We start from the raw sequence: 20,009 nt of genomic DNA on the forward strand, positions 1-20,009 counted from the left end.
CTAATTTCACCCAGAAATACCCTCACAGAAAAACCCAATTTTAATCTGGGCACATCCTATGGCCCAGTTAGTTTGGCACATGGTACTTTATAAATCCATACATGTTGTTACAAAGTTATTCACAGGTAATAAATCCATAGTATAAAGTAGATCAGTGGATGTTACTGGAATACAGAAATATAAATAAATAAGCCAGGCGAGGTAGCACACGCTTTTAATCTTAGTATTTGGGAAGCTGATAACAGGAGAATTGCAGTTTGAGGACAGACTCAGCTACTACTTAGTGACCCTTTTTTAAAAGAGAGAATAAAAAACAGGGCTAGGGGTGTAGCTCAGAGGTAGAATGCCCCTGAGTTTCATTCCCAGTACCACAATAAACACACACACACACATATATGCATATGTGTATACAAACACACACACACACACACAGAAAGGTCCTTGATGTGTAGTTTTAGATTTTGCTTTTTAACAAATCTTTAAGAAAGTACCAATTGTTGAGTTTTTGGTATAATAATATCTATAATTATCTGAAAAAGGCTACTAAAATACTTATTCCTGTCATAACTATATATGTATATGAAGTTGGATTTTCTTCATATACTAGGAGCAAAAAATCACGTAACAACAGGTTGCAAAAATAGATAAGAATATCCATCAGTTTGCATTTGTTATTTTTTAATTTTTTTTGGTGGTACTGGGGTTCCTGGAAGCCCTTCTACCTCTGGGCTACACTCCCAGACCTATTTTTACATTTTTATTTGGAAACAGGGTCTCCTAAACCAGCACGAACCTGCGCGATCCTCCTGTCTCTGCCTCCCAAGTGCGGGGATTACAAGCCCGCGGCCCAGACCTTTTTTTTTTTTTTTTTTTTTGGAAACAGGGTCTTTTAAGCCAGCAAGGCTGGCTCTGAACCAGCGTGATCCTCCTGTCTCCACCTCCCAAGTGCGGGGATTACAAGCGTTCGCCACCACGCCCGACCTCATCAGTTTGCATTTAAACCAGACATTGAGATTTTCAAAAATGTAAAACAATAATAGTCTCACAAGCTTGTACATTATTATGTTCTTTTTTCTCTATATTTTATTTATTTATTTATATGGTACACTATAGTCTCACATCATAATGTAGATCATGTTGACAATGGCACATAGTCACACACTTCATGTCCACCCCATGTCCCCATTTCTTTTCCTCCTAATACAGAGTGTCCAGGTTAACAATGTTACACATTTGTACACATAATTGCAGATAGCATTTTTATTAATAAACCTCAGCTTTCTTTCTTCCCTACCCTTCCTCTCTGGCTCCACTTAGGATCTCCTCCATTATCTGGAGTCCCTCTGGTATCCTAAATACTCCCTAGCTTGAGCATTTTATAGTTAACATATGTGAGGCTATTAGAGGAGGGCCTAGGTTTAACACTCCAACATATAGGGACAGGTAGTAACTTTTTCAATAAGACCGCCAAAGCTCAGGAAATCAATAATTAACAAATGGGATGGAATCAAATTAAAAAGTGTTCATCAAAGGAAATCATCAAGAATCTAAAGAGAATGCCTATAGAATGGGAGAAGAGCTTTACCATTTATTTCTCTGATAGAGGGCTAATATCTAGAATATGCGAAAAGCTTTTTGTTCTTTATGTAATGAAATATATTATTATTTTAAAGGAATTTATAAATATTTCAAACTATTTGCTTTAAATTTTAATGATAAATATCAATAGGTATACATAACAGATATAAGAAAAGTATTTAGGAAATCAATTTTTCTTTTTCTTTCTTTTTTTTTTTTTTTTGGTAGTACTAGGGTTCCTGGAAACCCTTCTACCTCCGGGCTACATTCCCAGACCTATTTTTATACTTTTTTTATTTGGAAACAGGGTCTCTTAAGCCAGTGCGGCTGGCTTAGAATCTAAGCGATCCTCCTGTCTCCGCCTTCCAAGCTCTGGGATTACAAGCGCCACCACACCCGGCAGGATATCAATTTTTCAAAAGTGTAATTGGGGTCCTAATGACCCCCCTAAAAAGGAAAAAATTAATTTATGACTTAGGAGATACGAATTTCAAAAATAATTAGAATGCACAAATTTTAATTTGATGACGTTTGTAGGAAGTCAAATCTAATCTTATTTTTAGATTAGTGCATATCTATAAATTTATTTTTAAAATAAAAGATATGAAAATGAATGAGATTTAATGAAATGCTTGAACCTCTTGGGGTGCATTGGCAGAGTAGTATATAATGAATTTTATTGTTATGTTTGAACTAGTAAGTATTTCACTTTTCAGTTTTCTGTGCCATAAGAAGTTGGGCATAGCAACAATAACAATTTGAAATTAAATTAAACCACTGTCAACTTTATTATGTTTTTTCTGTTTTCTTATCCATGTGCATCCTCATTTACACACTTATAGCCATCTCTCCTCCCTCCCTCCCTGCTTTCCTCCCTTTCTTTCTTTCCGGGTGCTGTGATCCCAGAAACATTCTACCAAAGAGCTACATCTCCAGCCCATTTAATTTTTTAAGACAGGGTTTTACTAAGTTGCTCAGACTTAAACTTGGTAATCCTCCTGTCTTGGCCCCTCCAGTAGCTGGGATTACAGACAAGTGCCACCATGCTCAGCTCTTCTTGTTTTCTGTGTATGGTGTTGGGATTGAAGCCAGGGCTTACTTACCACATGGTAGGCAATGGATCTACCACTGCACTGAAAATAATACTGGCATATTGTTAAATGCAGTGGGTATTTGAGTGTTTCCGTAAAGAATAATTCATTTGTTTAAGGGGTATGTCTGCTGTCATTTAGGTAGGGAAATACTGGCTATAATTAGGAAGTATTGTAGAATTATGATAGAATGGTAATATTTTGTGAGTATTCAAATAAAGTTTTATTTACATGTTTTGTTTTCTAAAATTATTCAAGAAACAATGAAAATTGAGATAATCTAGAGAAAAACTCTTGAAGGACATGAAGAAATATTTAATGGAACTTGGGCTAGTTTGTGAATATTAACTAAAAGAGAAATTACCAAAAATATGACAGATAAGATTATAAAGTCAGGGTTAATGATAATATTTAACCAGTTAGGAAACTTTAGGTGTTCAGAGGCATTCCTTCATGCCTGAAAGCAAAAGTTTAAGAAATTAGTGATGGCCTTATATTGATGACATACATCAATAACTTGTTAGTCCCGTATTAGTGTAGACACTAAAATCTCCTGGGTAACAGGGAGGTGCAATGGCACATGCCTGTAATAACAGTATTTGAGCGTCTGAGATAGGAGAATCGCATGTTTGAGGTCAGTAGATGGTAACTTACTGAGACCTTTTTTCAAAATAAAAAATAAAACAGGGAAGGAATGTACCTTAGAGATACACTGCCTTTAGGTTCCTTTCCCAGTACTACACAAAACAAACAAAAACTACTGATAGTAAGAAACTAAGTGTATAGTATATGCATCCTTCTGTTCTGAAATTGGTAGAGAAAAAAAACATGCATGCCCTCTAATAATACCTGTGTTGGTACTTCTTTCAGAGAAAATGATATACTTCTTGAAGGGGGATATCTAAGTAAATAAATTAAGAAAAATGTTTTTATAAAATATGATAATTGATGTAAGCATCAACAAATAAAGCTAATTGTGCTTATCTAAGATAATCTTTTTCTGTTTTGACTAGTTCTTTTATTTATTTATTTTTTTGGTGGTACTGGGGTTCCTGGAAGCCCTTCTACCTCCGGGTTACACTCCCAGACCTATTTTTGCATTTTTATTTGGAAACAGGGTCTCCTAAGCCAGCATGCGTGGCTGGCTTCGAACCTGCGCGATCCTCCTTTCTCTGCCTCCCAAGCGCGGGGATTACAAGCGTGCGCCACCACGCCCGGCCCTTGACTAGTTCTTAATATATATTTGTTTTGTGTTTATTATTTTATATCTAACATATCTCAAATAATTATGACATTGAAACCTAATTTTCTCTATTTAGGTTCCTTGGCATTATCTCCCCAAACCCACAATACATATATAATTAGTGTCTTTATAAAATTTCTAATTTTTTTTTAACCTGGGATTGAATTTAGGGGCATTTTACCTGTGAGCTCTACCCCCTGCCTTATTTTATTTACTATTTTTGAAACAGGGTCTCACTAGGTTGTTGATGTCTTGCAAAGTTACTGAGGCTGGTATTGAACGTGTGGTCCTCCTGTCTTAGCCTCTCAACTACTGGGATTTCAGGCTTGCACCACCATGCTTGTCTAAAATTTCCATTTTTAATCTATCAATAATCCAGTGATGTAGATAGCGAGGTTCCCCTTAATCCCATTTTACACATCAGGAAATTAAGATTCAGATTACTGTGAGTCTAAAAGCATCAAAGATAATGACAGATCTAGGGAAACTCGAATCCCTTGCTTTTTTCCAATATCATACTGTTCCCCTATATGACTACTCAAATTTACATGTTTAAAATTTTTAACTTTAATAACTTCATAATTTTCTGTTGCAGTTTCTTAAAAGGAGATATGTTTATTGTTCATAATGAATTGGAAGATGGATGGATGTGGGTTACAAACCTAAGAACAGATGAACAAGGTCTTATTGTTGAAGACCTAGTAGAAGAGGTGGTAAGTTTTGTTTAATTCTTCTGAATTCCACATTCCAAATACTTGGTTAGAATTTAAAACTTGTCCATTCTTCAGCTATGGATAATATCCTTTAAAGAAAGACTTTAATTCCTAAGTACTAGGAATTTTTTTATTAAAATGTATTTACTGTTAGTCAATACTGTTTATAAAAACAAACAAAAAAACTAGCATGCTATAATATGTAACTGCCAAATTTTAGAAAGCTTTCTGTTACTTTTTATGAATTAAAATGTCTTAATATTTGTTTTTATTTTAATCCCTTTTTTGCCCTCTTAGTCTTCCTAATAAATGAAATTATGTCAGACTAATCTTGGAATCCCAAATGGTTGTATATATTTGGTTTCAGATTCTTTATTTTCCAAATATATGTATAATTTTTCAGTAACCTTGGACAATTTCACCTACTCTAGACATGTATGATCCTATGGTTCTACATTTTGAATATTCCCTATATTTTCATTGCTATCACAAAATATTATATATGTCATGTAGCACACAGTATAAATTATCATCTATGTGCCATTTTAGTTAGCAGGTTTAAAAATTCAAGTCAAGAAGATCAGCATTCAGCAGTATTTGTAGTTCAGAAATATACTCAATTCTGCTGAAATACATTAGGCACTATATTATTCACCCTAGCTGGATGAAATGGCTCTCTATGATCTTATGTTTTTAAATTATGTCACAGGCTTGATAATATGCTAAAATCTGTGTCTTGATTATTTTTTCAAAATATGATAGTCAAGAATATTTTTATTTGCTCCTAATTCTCTTGTCTCTTATTCTGGCAACTAAATCTTAATTCATAGAAATAAAACACACAGATGAAATGTAGAAGAATTCAAGTAATATGATACATTTCACACCCACAGTCACAAAAGATTTTGTGAAAGAGCTGAGATAAGAATTCCTAATCCCTAGGATAGTATTTTATATTTTACAGTAGGAGAGGTATTTATTCTATATAGGCAAGAGGTATTCATACAAAAGTATTTTACAATCTGTGTTTTTTTCCTACTAAATTTCTTAGAATTTTTATGTTAAGTCTCCTTCTCTCTGTTATATCACATTCTCTCCTATCCTAATTATTTAAAGTAATTAAATACTAGAGTGAATTTTTGGAATTCTGGATCATATTTAGCAATATAAACTTTAATAAGGATAAGTGAAATTACCCTTTATCTGCAGAAAAATAAATATACCAGTCTAAATAAATTAATAATAAGTAGATAAGGGGATATTATTTTATATAAATATAAGGGATGAAAAAGAAAAGTTAATAATTCAGTTTAAGTAAACAGTGTAATTTGGCTGATAAAAATGAATATAGCTTTTGAATTAATATTGGAATAATTAAAAGTTAGAGTTGTAATCAATTTTTGCTCTGATATTTAGGATAATTTTTCACAATGGGCTTTACTGGAAGTTAGTGGATTCCTTAAAGATCAAAATGCCATTTGGACATTGTCTAGAGAGTAAGGATGTTTCAAGCATTTGCTGAGTTGTTGTATTTAAAAAATTTCTCTCTCCAAAATTCTAATTGCTTTTCTCCAAGAATATATTTTTATGTCTTGACTCTAGAATGCATGCTCTTTGAAGAGAAGAATTCTGTTTTGAATCACTGATATATTCCCTGTTGCCCAAACCACTGCCTGACATTAGTAGGCATTCAATAAATCTTTATTAAATAGATGAATATCTTTGTTTATACTTCTTCCTTTCTTGACACTCCTGCACTGCTTAGAATGCCTTGTAAAATATGATTTATCTTTTCAGCTCAGTTCAGCTGTCCCTCCTGTCATAGAAATTTTTGCCTTTCTGGATTCCTAGGATAAATTATTCCCTCTTGTATTTCCATAGTACTTTATTTGTCCTATATTCCATTATACTGTACAGAATTACTTAATTGTATTAAACCTCTTATAAAAGAAGGCAGTGGTAGTGCTATTCACTTTTACAGTTTCTTCTAGCATACTGCCTTAGCTATAGCAGGATTCAGTGAGTGAGTGATTTTTTTTCTGATTAGATATTTAATTGGTGAGGACTACATTGAGAGAAGTAAATTCAGCTATAACTAAACCATTTTTCTCTTCTTTCCTTCATTATTTATCCATTGAAAACTCAGCACCAAGTACATTCTAGGAATACAGTTCAGTGGATATTCAGTGAAAATTAAGTACCATCCTTTAGCTGGTGTTTATGGTAGTACTGGTGGTAATGGGTATTAACAAAGAATGGGTTAGACCTTAATATGCTTATAGCTACTATTGTGGAATGAATAAGACTAGTGTATCTTAAAAAATTGGAATATAGAATAAAGTTCAAAAGATAATAAAAGGTGGATGTCTTTTGTATTCAAAGCAAAAGTTGATATTCACTTTTTAGGGTCTCAGAATGTCTCATCGAGGAGGTGGCATTTGAGATAGATCCTGCCTGGATGGTTTAGGTTTTATCTAACAGGTAGGTAGCAATGAGTGGAGAGGACATTCTAAGAACAACAATAATAACAAAAACAGCTATAGTGGTGAGAGAATGCATATTAAGCAATGGTTAGTTATTTGTGACTATGGTGTAGAGAATGGGTAGTATGAGACAGGAAAATATAGACTTGAGTGAGCAGAGAGGTATTAAAGGTTGGTTTTAAAGTCTTGTTTATAGTTGGTTTGGATTTTTCTAATTCAGGGCGTAGCGGCAGTTGAAACTGATTAATCCAGATTGGAGTTATGGGTGAGACATAAAGGTAATTGTACTGTTGTAGCTTGGCCACAGTAATAATTTGAAAGAAGGGAAAAGAGGACTTGGATTAGACAGAGGCAGCAAGAAAAGAAGAGTAAGGCAGAGTGTTCTTGAGAAATAATTCTTGAGTAGAAGTGTTTTTCCCCCCACATGCATATAAATTTGAAGGGCATTTTGAAGTTATGTTTGAGGATATGAATTTAATGAATTTCAGTAAAAGCAGATTAATAGTTAATTATATAAAATACTGTCTTAATGTCTTCCCTTTAGGGCCGGGAAGAAGATCCGCATGAAGGCAAAATGTGAGTTTGTGTTAATTATTAAAAAGGAAAACATATATTGTAAACCTACTAATTAGAAAAGTGGCTAAAATATTTTTAAAGACTTTTTGGGCTGACTTACAAATTTTTTATTTGGCTCAAAGAATGAGTATGTAAATATTAAGAACTTAGTGATAAAGTCTTATTTTTAAATAATTGGTGGCCTATACCAGTATACAAGTCTGTAATACCATGCTTTCTGCTAAACATTTTATTAATAACATTAATGGAATGTCACAGTACCTCACATTTTTTCTTTATTTTATTATTGATTATTCATACTACTTGTTTTATGGCTACAACTTCTATGAATTTTTTTGGTTCATAGTTTTTTTTTTTGTACTTTTTTGGGGGGCATCAAAGAACTTTACCCCAATATCTTAATTATTTTATATTTTTAGTAAGATTCAGAAAATCGTTCTCTTCATAATTGTTTTACACTGATTCTATGTATATGAGTTTTCTTTAAGACATTTTAATCATTAATCCCAGTTCTTCTTTAGATTGTTTTCTGTTCATTTCCTGATTTTCTATTCATTTTCTAATATCTTTTTAGTAGAACTTTTTTCCCTTAGCCATCCTATCAGTATTTATGGATGGAATGTAAAGCTTACCTCAAATATTTGCTTTTTCTGTTTTCTAACCATAGGAACATAAATACATTTAACTGAATACTCCATTTGTAGTCAACTTACTTAGTTCCCTGCTGTCCTGTAAGAAGAATATAAGATATTTTCTGAGTCCATTTTCCTTTTTATTCCATCTACAAAGCCAATCTCCATTAGCCAGATCATAACTAGTGGATTGTGTTAATTTGAAGTTCTCCCCCTACCCATATCAGGAGTTGCAGATTCTAATTAATACTTGGAGGATTTAGATAATGTAAGAAAGTGAATGAATTATATGTACATGCATATGTATATTCATTCTTGTTTTACTCCAAACAGAATAATCATGATTTTTTTCCCCCTCTTCTTTAGAGATCAAATACATTGAACTTTTCCCTCCTGTTAGAAAGTGAAATTGTAAGAGTGGTGATAAATGGCAAATGGTGCTCGCTCTAGCTACTAGAAAAGATTGTGGGAAATAGAAAAAAAGGTTTTTTTTAAGGTGACCTCTTTGTCTAGTTGATGTATGCAAGAATGTGAGTCTAGTATGAAATCTTCCTGCTTTTCAAGAGAGGCTATAAATCTACATTTTCCCCCTATTTTAAGTGTAGATTTATTTTTAAATGTATGGGTCAAATGCCATTAAATATTTAAAGCTTGAGGTACAGTTTTCTCTTAGTATCAAGTACAAATTCCATTTTACTGGTTAGGCTTTTCTTATTAAATATTGTCAGTCTCCTATTTTCTTTGTAAAATATTTACTCATTGGGTATTTAGTGTTGGCTTATCTGTGTCCACGCCCTTTAATTTCTTAAGGCAGACACTGGCAGCGAAGTACCTTAAATTCTTTAAAGTATCATTAGCAACTTCAGTCTTCTTTGAGAAAACTAGAGACGTATCATTAGTTGAGCTTTTTTCTAGTTCCCTATTTTCATCATGTAGATAGCAATTTTGGATGATTGTATCACCTAAAATACTTCTTAAATGTGTGCCCTCTTCATAAGCTTAAACAACTGTATTGTACTTTTGGCCCTTCTTACCTCTTACTAGTATCTACTATAGCAGTGACCTTCAAGTTGGTTTCCCACAGTCTTTAGTCTTCTCACTTCTCTCTTCTACAAGCCAGAATGATCTATCTAAAATACATATTTGATGGAATCACTTTCTCATCGAATATTCTTAACTGATTCTCCACCAAGTTTACCTTAGCAGAACCTAAAAAGATCATCTGTGATCTAGCTCTTGTGTCTATTAGTAGTCTTGGGACATATCATTTCTAGTTTTATATACTCTGGTTTATAGGTCTTCAAGTGCTTAATACTATTTTTTTTTCCTTTATACATTTGCTGCATTCTAGTCCAGGATTCCTCTCCATTCATTTATGCATTTTTTCACTCGTCCATTATTTTGCCCAGTGACTTAGTATTCAGTGAACCTCTGTCTTTTCCCCTATTTACTCTAAGGAATAGCCTTCTCTGTTATACCAAAATACCCTCATCATATTCCTAACAATGTACTTATACGACATTGTTTTTACAGTTAAACACCATTTGTGTATTTTCTCACCAGAGTGGGGATTTCTTAAGTTAATCATTTGATCAGTGGTGCAAACCATGTACTTGAATTATATATTTTTATGTAGAAATGACTTCAGAAAATGATACTGCCCATTTAGCTTCTGGCTCTCTTATCCTAATAATTTTATTCAGCTCTAATATATCATCTACTGCTTTTTTTTACTGTTTTTTTTAACTAACTATAAAAATATAGGACTGAACTTGGAGGTTATCTAGTAGACTTTCTTGTACAATATAGAGATCCTGCTTTATTATTTGTAGCAAATAGTCATTTAACTTATATTTGAATGTATTATGGAGCCTCAGTACCTTTTAAGGCAGTCTAGACTGCTTTCATTATTTAATACATGCTTTGTATTACTTAGAGTTTGTATCAGGAACACCAGAAAATCTGAATTAGTGAGCTAATGGTTGGAAAGTGTTAAAGAATTTAAAAGTTTAACTTTTCATTTAAGAAAAGGAAAAATTCAGTTGTATTTTTATCAGTAATAGAATGGATAATTTTAAAGCAGTATGAGCAACCTATAAACCTTTAACACTCAATTTCAGAGTACTTATGTTTTAGTATAATATATACTTTCCAATCTGTGCTTTAATTGGTTATTCTAAATAATTGTAGACTTAAGACGATAAAGCAGAGTAGTGGAGAAATGATCTGGAATTGTCAGCTTGGTATTAAAAATACTTTAATTATCAAGATGTACAGTAGACCTTAAAGTAAATAAGAGGAGATTTTAGGTTCTTTGTTGGTGAGTGACTAACTTTTAAAATGGATGTCATTTTATGTGAAAGTAAAAGTTTAAACATTTGAGTTGTTATTTGCTGTGTATCTTAATTATAGTACCATTTTAATAATTTCTAACAGCTTAATTTCAGAATGAAGAATATAAAATACTCTGTCAATCTAGTTTGATAAACTATTAGGAACACTAACTCTTTTTCTTTTAGTGTTAATGTTGGTATCCACTTGTTCTCATCACCTAATCTTATTTTCTGGATTTCAGTAAATTATGCATTGACCTTTTGATTTTCATGGAAGAAAGAAATTATCACATTATAAAAAGTCACTTTGAGAGAAATATAAGAACGATCAATTATTTTTTATAGGCAGTCCTAGTATGGCCTCTTTTTGTACTGTCATCCCTTTTCTCCCTCATTCCACAAAAGAAAAAAAGAGCTAGCTATGAAGTAAGCATATGACAGATATACATGGATTAAAATGATTTCTGTTTTTATTATTGGCAAGTAATATAGAAACTAGCTCATGTGATAGTTCCTAGTTTTTCCATATTTTGTTAAAATTAGGTGTAATATGTTTACAAAATGTAATGAATATAATAGGACTGAAGTAGATTGATGAGTTGCACTGCATTTTTCATATTTCATTGGGAGTTACAATTATTTGGCTGTTTCATGTTGATGATATGATAGCACCAAAAAGGTCTTTTTATTTATATATGTATTCTGTTCTTTTTTTAAGATGGTTCCATGGGAAGATTTCCAAACAAGAAGCTTATAGTTTACTAATGACAGGTACTTTTATACTCACTTGCTTATTTTAAAGTCTTAAAAAAACGAACCAACCATTTATCATGTGCTATATTTGGCTTTTATTATTCAGTTAATATTTGTGCATATTATAATTTCTTGCCCAGGTCTGATAAAATGGTATATTAATTTTTTTTTTTTTTTTTTTTTTTTGCGGGTTTGGGGATGTAACCCAGGGGCATTTGACCTCCGAGCTATATCCTCTGCCCTATTTTTTATTCTTTATGTTTGAAACAGGGTATCACTAAGTTGTGGAGGGCCTCAGTAAGTAGCTGAGGCTGTCCGTGAACCGCAATCCTCCAGTCTCAGCCTCCTGAATGCTGGGATTACAAGTGTGTGCCACCACGCCCGGCTTAATTTTTGTTTTTAATTGAAACATACTTTACCCCATTTCCCGTCTGCTTTCCCTTCTCCAGATGTAATGCCTGTTGACAATTCTTTCCTATATGTTTTAAAATGTTTTTCATGTTTGTGTATTTTCCTTCCTTCCTCCTACAAAAACACACACTTAGCAGAACATGCAACACACTTTTTTCCATAGTAGGATTTATATCGGGAGATCATTCTGTATTGACAAGGTTAAATAAATTTTTATTTCTTTCAGTGGACATAAGCTTTCCATTCTAAAAATACCACAATTTACTAGTTTTTAAATAGAAGGATATTATGTTGTAGTCTTTTTAATCTAGGTCAGCAAAAAGTGTAATCATGTTTGTTTTTGTATACTTGTGGAATTATATGATTAAGTCTTATTTAAAATACTAATTTTAACACATCCCACAATTCATGTGGCTATAGGGAAACACAAAGTTAATACTGGTTTTTATTGTGGATTTATTATTTAAAATACTGTCCTGTCATTTTAATACTAAAAGTTGAATATTCAGATGACAGAATACTAAATATTGAGGCTGAATATTCCACATTTTATGCAAATTTGATGCAAACATAATTCATAACATAATTAAAAGTCTTAGTTCTTTAAAAGTTGCTTGTTAATTTCTATATTTGATAAAATAGATTCTCATAGTGAATAAGTCACTGATTATTAAAGATTATCTGAATTGTTTGGGGCTATAGGGTATTGCATTTTAAATTACTACTTTAGTTTTGAGAGACTGGAGTGCTTGATATATTAGGCTATATTAAATAGGTTCAAAATATAAATAACATGATAATGCTATATGATAGTAATACAAACCAAATGCTAAACCACAGTGACATACCATTGACTTCTAACGTGGGTCTAAAATATTTATTTTATCTAACTTATGGTACAAATTTATATTTGGAGCTTTCACTGATCGAACTTGAGGCACCCATTCTTGTTTTAGATGTAAAACAGGAAAAGGGGATAAACTGAATTTTTTACATTAGTTTGTGGTTTTTAACTTGTATTGAATATGAAGGTACTTGATAACAAATGCCTTGGCTACATGTTGGAATTATTAATAATTTATACATAATTACATCTGCTATTTTAAGTTTGTTTTCCTAAAACATTGTTTTCCTGAAACATAACTTCATTATGTTCTTCTAAAACAAGTCCTTATGCTTTTTATGTCATTAGGACCATAAGCACAGAAAACCACAGCATCTCTATTGAAGATATTAAAACATCATCTCTAAAATTAATATGCAGATATTACTGCTTTTACTTGCTTTTATGTGTCTTTTCTATATAAAATATAGTAAATGAAGCTGGGTGTGGTGGTACACACTTGTAATCCCAGCATTTGGGAGGCGGAGACAGGAGGATCCCGGTTTGCAGGTAACCTCAGCTACTTAGCAAGGCCCTTTGCAACTCAGTGAGACACTGTCTCAAAAGTATAAAAAGACTAAAAAATAGGGCTGGGGGTGTATTTTCAGAGGTACAAGCTCCTGGGTTCCATCCCCAGGGTCTCTTAAGCCAGTGCGGCTGGCTTCAAACCTGTGCGATCCTCATGTCTCTGACTCCCAAGCGCAGGGATTATGAGCGTGGGCCACCACGCCTGGCTACAGTCATTACTTTTTTTTTTTTTTGATGGTACTGGGGTTCCTGGAAGCCCTTCTACCTCTGGGCTACACTCCCAGACCCATTTTATATTTTTATTTGGAAACGGTGTCTTAAGCCAGCACGGCTGGCTTCGAACAAGTGCGATCCTCCTGTCTCTGCCTCCCAAGCGCAGGGATTACAAGCGTGCACCACCACGCCCCGCTACAGTCATTACTTTTTAATCATTAATTGGAAATATTCCTAAGCAAAATTGGTTCTTATTAAGGGGACTTACACTTAGAATGTAGCAGTTTAGGTTTTTTTCCCCAACTTGTGATAAGTATAGACATTATGTCCATTAGCTACTGCTGCAAAATTTCTATTTTGTGTTTTTGTGAAATAAAGCCTGTAAGATATGTCAGAGTTACAGTAGAAAAGCAACATAGATGGTTGTGAATCATAAACCAGAAAAAACTGTCTTAAAAAAATCAACTGGTGAAAATTTATAAACGGTTTTAACTTTGAATGTACTTTGTAATTACAGTACTTAACATCTTTTTTTTTTTTTTTTTTTTTTTACTTGATAATTAGTGAATAAAACTAACAGCTTGGTTTTTACAGTTGGACAAGTCTGCAGTTTTCTTGTGAGGCCCTCAGATAATACTCCTGGTGATTATTCACTTTATTTTCGGACTAATGAAAATATTCAGCGATTTAAAATATGTCCAACACCAAACAATCAGTTTATGATGGGTGGCCGCTATTATAACAGGTAAAACCTGAGAAATTTTTAGTTATTTAAATTTTTAGTTATTTATTACTTTTGGTAAAAGTTGTTGAAATCTTGATAATATATCAGACTAAAAATTATATAAAGTTTTGAATTTTTAGTATAATATAGTAGCAGTCCAAGAAATCTTTAAGAACTGCAAACGTGAATCTAAATAAGTTACTTATTTCCTTCCAAAGTAATTCATGACTTAAAACTTATATAAAAGATATTTGTAAAAAATTTTTCAAGTTCATATATTATCTGTAATAGGAACAAAACATCTAATCTAAGAAAATTCTTCTATTCTTTTAGCAATAAGTCATTTTAATGGAAAGAAAATGTTTCCCAAGAAACATCTCATCTCTGAGATTTATACAGTTGTTAGTTACTGTGTTATTGGGTTGTTCTCAAGTTGATATTTCTTATATGTCTTGGTTTGTTCCAAAGTCTCAGAATGAATTGTAGTTGTTTAATAAGTCAGTAAACTATTAGAAGAAACCATATAATAGAATAATTTTGGATGAAATATTTTCTCATACCTGCTATCTACAGTAGCATCATTTGGAGGCTAGGATAATCTTATTCTAATAAACTGGCACTTTCCAGGCACTGTAATACAAGTACTTAGTAGGCTGAGACAGGAGGATCACAGGTTCAAGGCTGGTGTATAGTAACTTAGCAAGACCTTGTTTCAGAAGTAAAAATAAAATTGGGCTAGGGTTGTAGCGTGGGTAGAATGTCACTGGGTAGAATGTACTACACAAAAATATTCTGATATTTGCCTTCTTAACACATTAATACTACTCTAGGGTTCCCCATCCTAGTTAGAATTTCTTTTACAGCTATGTATTTATGTATTTATTTATTTAAACAGGTCTCATTAAGTTTTGGAGGGCCTCACTAAGTAGTTGAGGCTAGCAGTGAACCTATGATCCTCCTGTCTCAGCCTCCCAAGTCCTGGGATCACAAGCTGCACCACCATGTTCAGCTTCAGTTGACAAGTCTAAGACATCAAGTAAAAGGGATAAGTCTGGGCAGTTGGGCCCTTTTGCAGACTTCATGTAAGCTGCTCAAATACCTTCTACATTATAATCTGTGTTCTAGACATCTTCACAGAAAATCCAGGTAGCTACAATATTAATTGTTTTCAAAGACTTGGAACATTACAATTTGAAACACATACTCCTTTTTTGTGTTTGTGTGGTCCTGGGGATGGAACCAGGGGCATTCTGCCTTTTTTTTTTTTTTTCCACGGGTCTGGGGATAGAACCGAGACGCATTCTACCTCTGAGCTACAATTCCGCCCTATTTTTTATTCTTTATTTTGAAACAGGGTCTCATTAAGTTGCGGAGTGCCTCACTAAGTAGCTGAGGTGGTCTGCGAACTACAATCCTCTGTTCTCAGCCTCCTAAATGCTGGGATTACAAGTGAGCACCACCACACCCGCTCCTATTCTTTTTTTTTTTTTCTCTCCTTGCAGTACTGGGGATGAAACCCAGGGGCATTCTACCTCCTAGCTACACTCCCAGACCTATTTTTTAATTCTATATTTTGAAACAGTGTCTCACTGAGTTGCAAAAGACCTCACTAAGTAGCTGAGACTGTAGGTGAATAGCAGTCCTCCTGTCTCGGCCTTCCAAATACTGGGATTGCAAGCGTGGGCCACCGTGCCTGGCTTAAAAACATATTCTTAACTAAGAAATGTCTCTGTCTTATGATAAATTCTGCCTCTGGTATTTAGTTCATATTCATTCACCCCTGCCTCCCCCTTTATTAGTTGTCTTCTCAATCGTTTGCTTTTGAACATTTTATATTAGGTTTAAACTAAATTTGTAGCATAGGAGAGATAAATTTGGAGCTACACATATACTACTTTCTGTATTGTATCAGTAGGAAAAATCATAGGGGAAAAAAATCAAGGGGTAGGCTAAACAAGATTTGTTCAGGAAATATTTCCTAGGTGTCATAAAAATACCCCTTCTTCCATTATATTAAAGGAAGGATTAAAATTTGAGGATAAAAGTATTCAAGGCAATAAAAGTTTCTATTATACTTATGTTTGTTTAATTAATTAATTTATTTATTTATTTTTGGTGGTACTGGCTGTGGAACCCAGGGGCTTTCTACTTCCGGGCTATACTCCCAAACCTGTTTTATACTTTATTTGGAAATAGGGTCTCACTAAGTTGCTGAGAGCCTCACTAAGTAGCTGAGGCTGACTTTGAACCTGTGTGATCCTCCTGTCTCAGCCTCCTAAGCACAGGGATTACAAGCGTGCGCCACCATGCCCAGCGTACACTTATATATTTAAAAGAAAAACTCATGGCAGGCTAAAGTCTCTTTGAAAATACATTATGTTGCTGGAAATGTATCTCCAGTGGTAGAGTGCTTGCCTACTATGCATATGGCCTTGGTTTAATTCTGGGCACTGCAAAATAAGTAATAAAAAGAACTTTATTAAAAAAATTATGTCATTTTAATTTTATTTTATTTGTAGTGGTTTCCAAATATATAGAACAAGTGATAGTATTTTTATCTCAACATTTTATAAGCATTTCCTCTATGCTAATAATCATAAAGGAAAAATTAGCTAGCATTTGTAGTTTTGTTTTGTGTTGGCTTCTACTATCACCTGCTATTCATGCATTTTACAACTGAACTGCCTGTGATATAAAAGCAGAGTGTATAAATGTTTTGGTGATATATATTGTTAGTTTGCCTGAGTACTACTTTGTGAATAAATAGCATTTCTCTATCAGTTCTTAATTCTCAATATCTCTGAAGTGCTCTTATTTTTACACAAATGAACATGGATTTATTAGTTATTTCTTTACCTATGGTAATGTTGACTTGGCTCCACTAGATGAATGTGGGAAATCAGAATCTCTGAATCGTGTATTCTGGTCTATAAAACTGTATTGGAAACATTCTTGTTTTTCTACAGTAATGTGACTATTAATATATTCAGGTTTTATGCTTTTAAAACAAAACCTTGTGAATAGATAATCTTTGGCAACAGAGTTTACTTCTCTTTTAAAAGGTTTACATTTTTTTGTGAGATCAATAATACCAATGTTTTTTAAAATTTTATTTTAACAGCATTGGGGATATCATAGATCACTATAGAAAAGAACAGATTGTTGAAGGGTATTATCTTAAGGAACCTGTACCAATGCAGGTGAGTATTATTTTCATTTTTTTAATAATTGGCATTTTATTTTAAAATGCATTTTGGTGATATGTTTTTACTGACATTCAGTTAAAATTAGATAAAACTTAAAATTGTATATTCATGTATTATTATTATTATTATTATTATTATTATTATTTTTGGTGGTACTGGGCTTCCTGGAAGCCCTTCTACCTCCGGGATACACTCCCACTGGCTACACTCCCAGACCTATTTTTTTACCTTTTTATGTGGAAACAGGGTCTCTTAAGCCAGCAAAGCTGGCTCTGAACCAGCGCGATCCTCCTGTGTCCGCCTCCCAAGCAGGGGGATTACAAGCATGCACCACCACGCCCAGCGAAAAGAATGGATTCTAAGAGAATTTCTTCATTTTTATCTATGTTGATTCTAGATAATTAGGAAATTCTTGGTGGCTTCTTGAGAAGAGAAACATTGATGAGGGCAAAGGCCAAGGAGTACTAAGTCAAGGAGTAAGTTTTCTGAGGCAAAAGTAGAAATAGTATAGAAAAATTATAGACAGGTTTATCTAGGTGAGCTTGGTAAGGTAAGGACATTTTTTTTTTTTTTTTAAATATGAAAGAAGAGGACTCAGGCCAAAAGGACTTTAATTTTTTAATTTTTTAGTTACCTATGATTTTATGGTAAGAGAGTTTGAACATGTCTGTATACTCTTGAGTATAGACAATAATAGTAATCCAGAAGTGATAGATGATAGGTGTGGAGTGGCTGGTAGCAGTATGTGATATACAAGGTCTTGGGAAATGGAAGAGTTGGTAAAATTCAAAACATAAAGAGGAAAGGTTGGTCTTGAACAAAAACACCTCCTAAGTATTAGTTGCTTAAAGCACAGGGCCATTAGCCTCTACTTCTCATTCATTATACTTTCTGAAATGTGGCAAGGTAGTGATTGATACACAGTTACAAAAAGGTGCTTCAGAAAGTGACTAAGAATTTTCTTGTGTGAGGAAAATGAAGATATGGAAATTCCAGAGACAAAAACACAATGTGAAAAAAAAGTAAGTCAGAAATCATTATTCTGAAGCTATTATTTAAATTCAGTAGTCATCACATTCTTGTTACATTTTAAATATGTCTTCATTTTTTTATGATTTCCTAGTAGACTAGAAGCCCATTATACTGCAGTTCCCCCCCTTTGAATTGTTTTTTCCCATCTCTTGAAGACTATTAAACAATATTTGGCAGTAAACATTAATTAATATGACTCTTTTCTTCAGCAGGAAACACCCACTTTATCTTGCCTATCTTGTTACTAAATTATCGTAAATGTATGTCTGCTACTTCCTTTCACCATCCCAGTCTATGTCTATCAAAATACTGCTAGTTTAAAAGCATTTTTTTTTTTTTTTTTTTTTTTTTTGCGGTACTGGGGATGGAACCCAGGGGTATTCTACCTCCAAGCTATACCTACCCAGGGTTATTTTTTATTTTTTATTTTGAAACAAGGTCTCACTAGTTGCAAAGGGCCTCACTAAGTAGCCTAGGCTATCTGCGAACCACGATCCTCCTGTCTCAGCCTACCAAATGCTGGGATTATAAGCATGTGACACCACACTCAGCTTTAAAATCAATCTTAATTCACTTCCTTCTTGATAACTTTCTAATAAATATAGTCAACACACATGTATGACTTTTATTGGCAGTTCTGGCACACATTGGCTGGTCACTTTTCTAATGGAAACATATATAAAATAGCATAGTGTGGTGAGTGTTTTCTAGAAACCAGTGCTGAGGTCTTGCACAAGGGATCCGAAGTACCTTTATCTCCAGATGACAGATCCTTCCATGCAGTTTCATCACTATATTCTTAATTCTAACTCACATTGTCTGGTTGAGTTAGTGATGGTTGTAATTTGTTTTAAAAGTCCGTAAGTTGTATTCATCTGTAAGTTTAATAATTTTTCCATCTTGAATTTTGATTATAATATTCCAATTTGATGTTTGATGTTAGAAAATGAGCATGTGACTCAGCAAACTTACGCTTAAGAATTTCTTCAGATATTTAGTATGCCTCACTCTTGCTTGTGTTTTTGTTTTATAACTAAACAAACCTCAAATTGCTGTTATTTGTAAAATATTGAAGACCTCAGAACTAACTGCTTATTATAAAACAATTTGATTGCTATATAGGATCTATTGTGAGTACTATTTTGGACCTGGAGTGAAAGTAGTTTAGAACAACAGTTTGGTCAGTCAGAATACTCATCTTTTAACAGGATTCTAATTATTAGAGAACTTCACAAAGGTTAGTGATACCCTTTTACTAATTAACAAGTTGATACTTGGCAAAATCAGCCCATCCACCCTAATGTGACCCTGTGCCAAAACAGAAAAAGCAGATTCTGCGGTCCTTAGACTCAGCACTTCTTAAGACTGGTACTAAAAGAAAAGAAAGACCCTTTTCAGTCAACACACTTATAATACACATAACTAGCCTTTTAAAGGTCACAAGTGTGTGCAACCCTGCAATGTAGAGGTGTTCTACTTTTCAAAGTAAATGCCAAAGTCCTAGCTGGTGTGCCTGTAAGCCTAGTAATTGGGAGGCTGAGACCAAAGGTTGGTAGGTTTGAGGCCAGTCTCAGCAGTTTAGTGAGGAGCCTGTTTCTGTATAAAACATG

General features: G+C 33.4%; 1 protein-coding gene across 3 annotated transcripts in view; it reads left to right on the forward strand.

The window, feature by feature from the left end:
• Window positions 1-20,009, forward strand: part of RASA1 (RAS p21 protein activator 1) — a gene marked incomplete at both ends in the record, with an annotated part of 102,587 nt that overhangs the window by 44,921 nt on the left and 37,657 nt on the right. For 2 of the 3 annotated variants that reach the window (XM_080707351.1, XM_080707353.1), the window contains 5 exons: window positions 4,508-4,625; window positions 7,653-7,684; window positions 11,368-11,420; window positions 14,032-14,182; window positions 17,283-17,361. In XM_080707351.1, coding sequence (XP_080563477.1) covers window positions 4,508-4,625; window positions 7,653-7,684; window positions 11,368-11,420; window positions 14,032-14,182; window positions 17,283-17,361 — 433 coding nt within the window. The remainder of the gene's footprint in view (window positions 1-4,507; window positions 4,626-7,652; window positions 7,685-11,367; window positions 11,421-14,031; window positions 14,183-17,282; window positions 17,362-20,009) is intronic. The other variant, XM_080707352.1, reaches the window with a different exon arrangement.

This window comes from Muscardinus avellanarius (assembly GCF_963383645.1).
Source record: "Muscardinus avellanarius genome assembly, chromosome: 1".
Lineage (NCBI taxonomy): Eukaryota > Metazoa > Chordata > Mammalia > Rodentia > Gliridae > Muscardinus > Muscardinus avellanarius.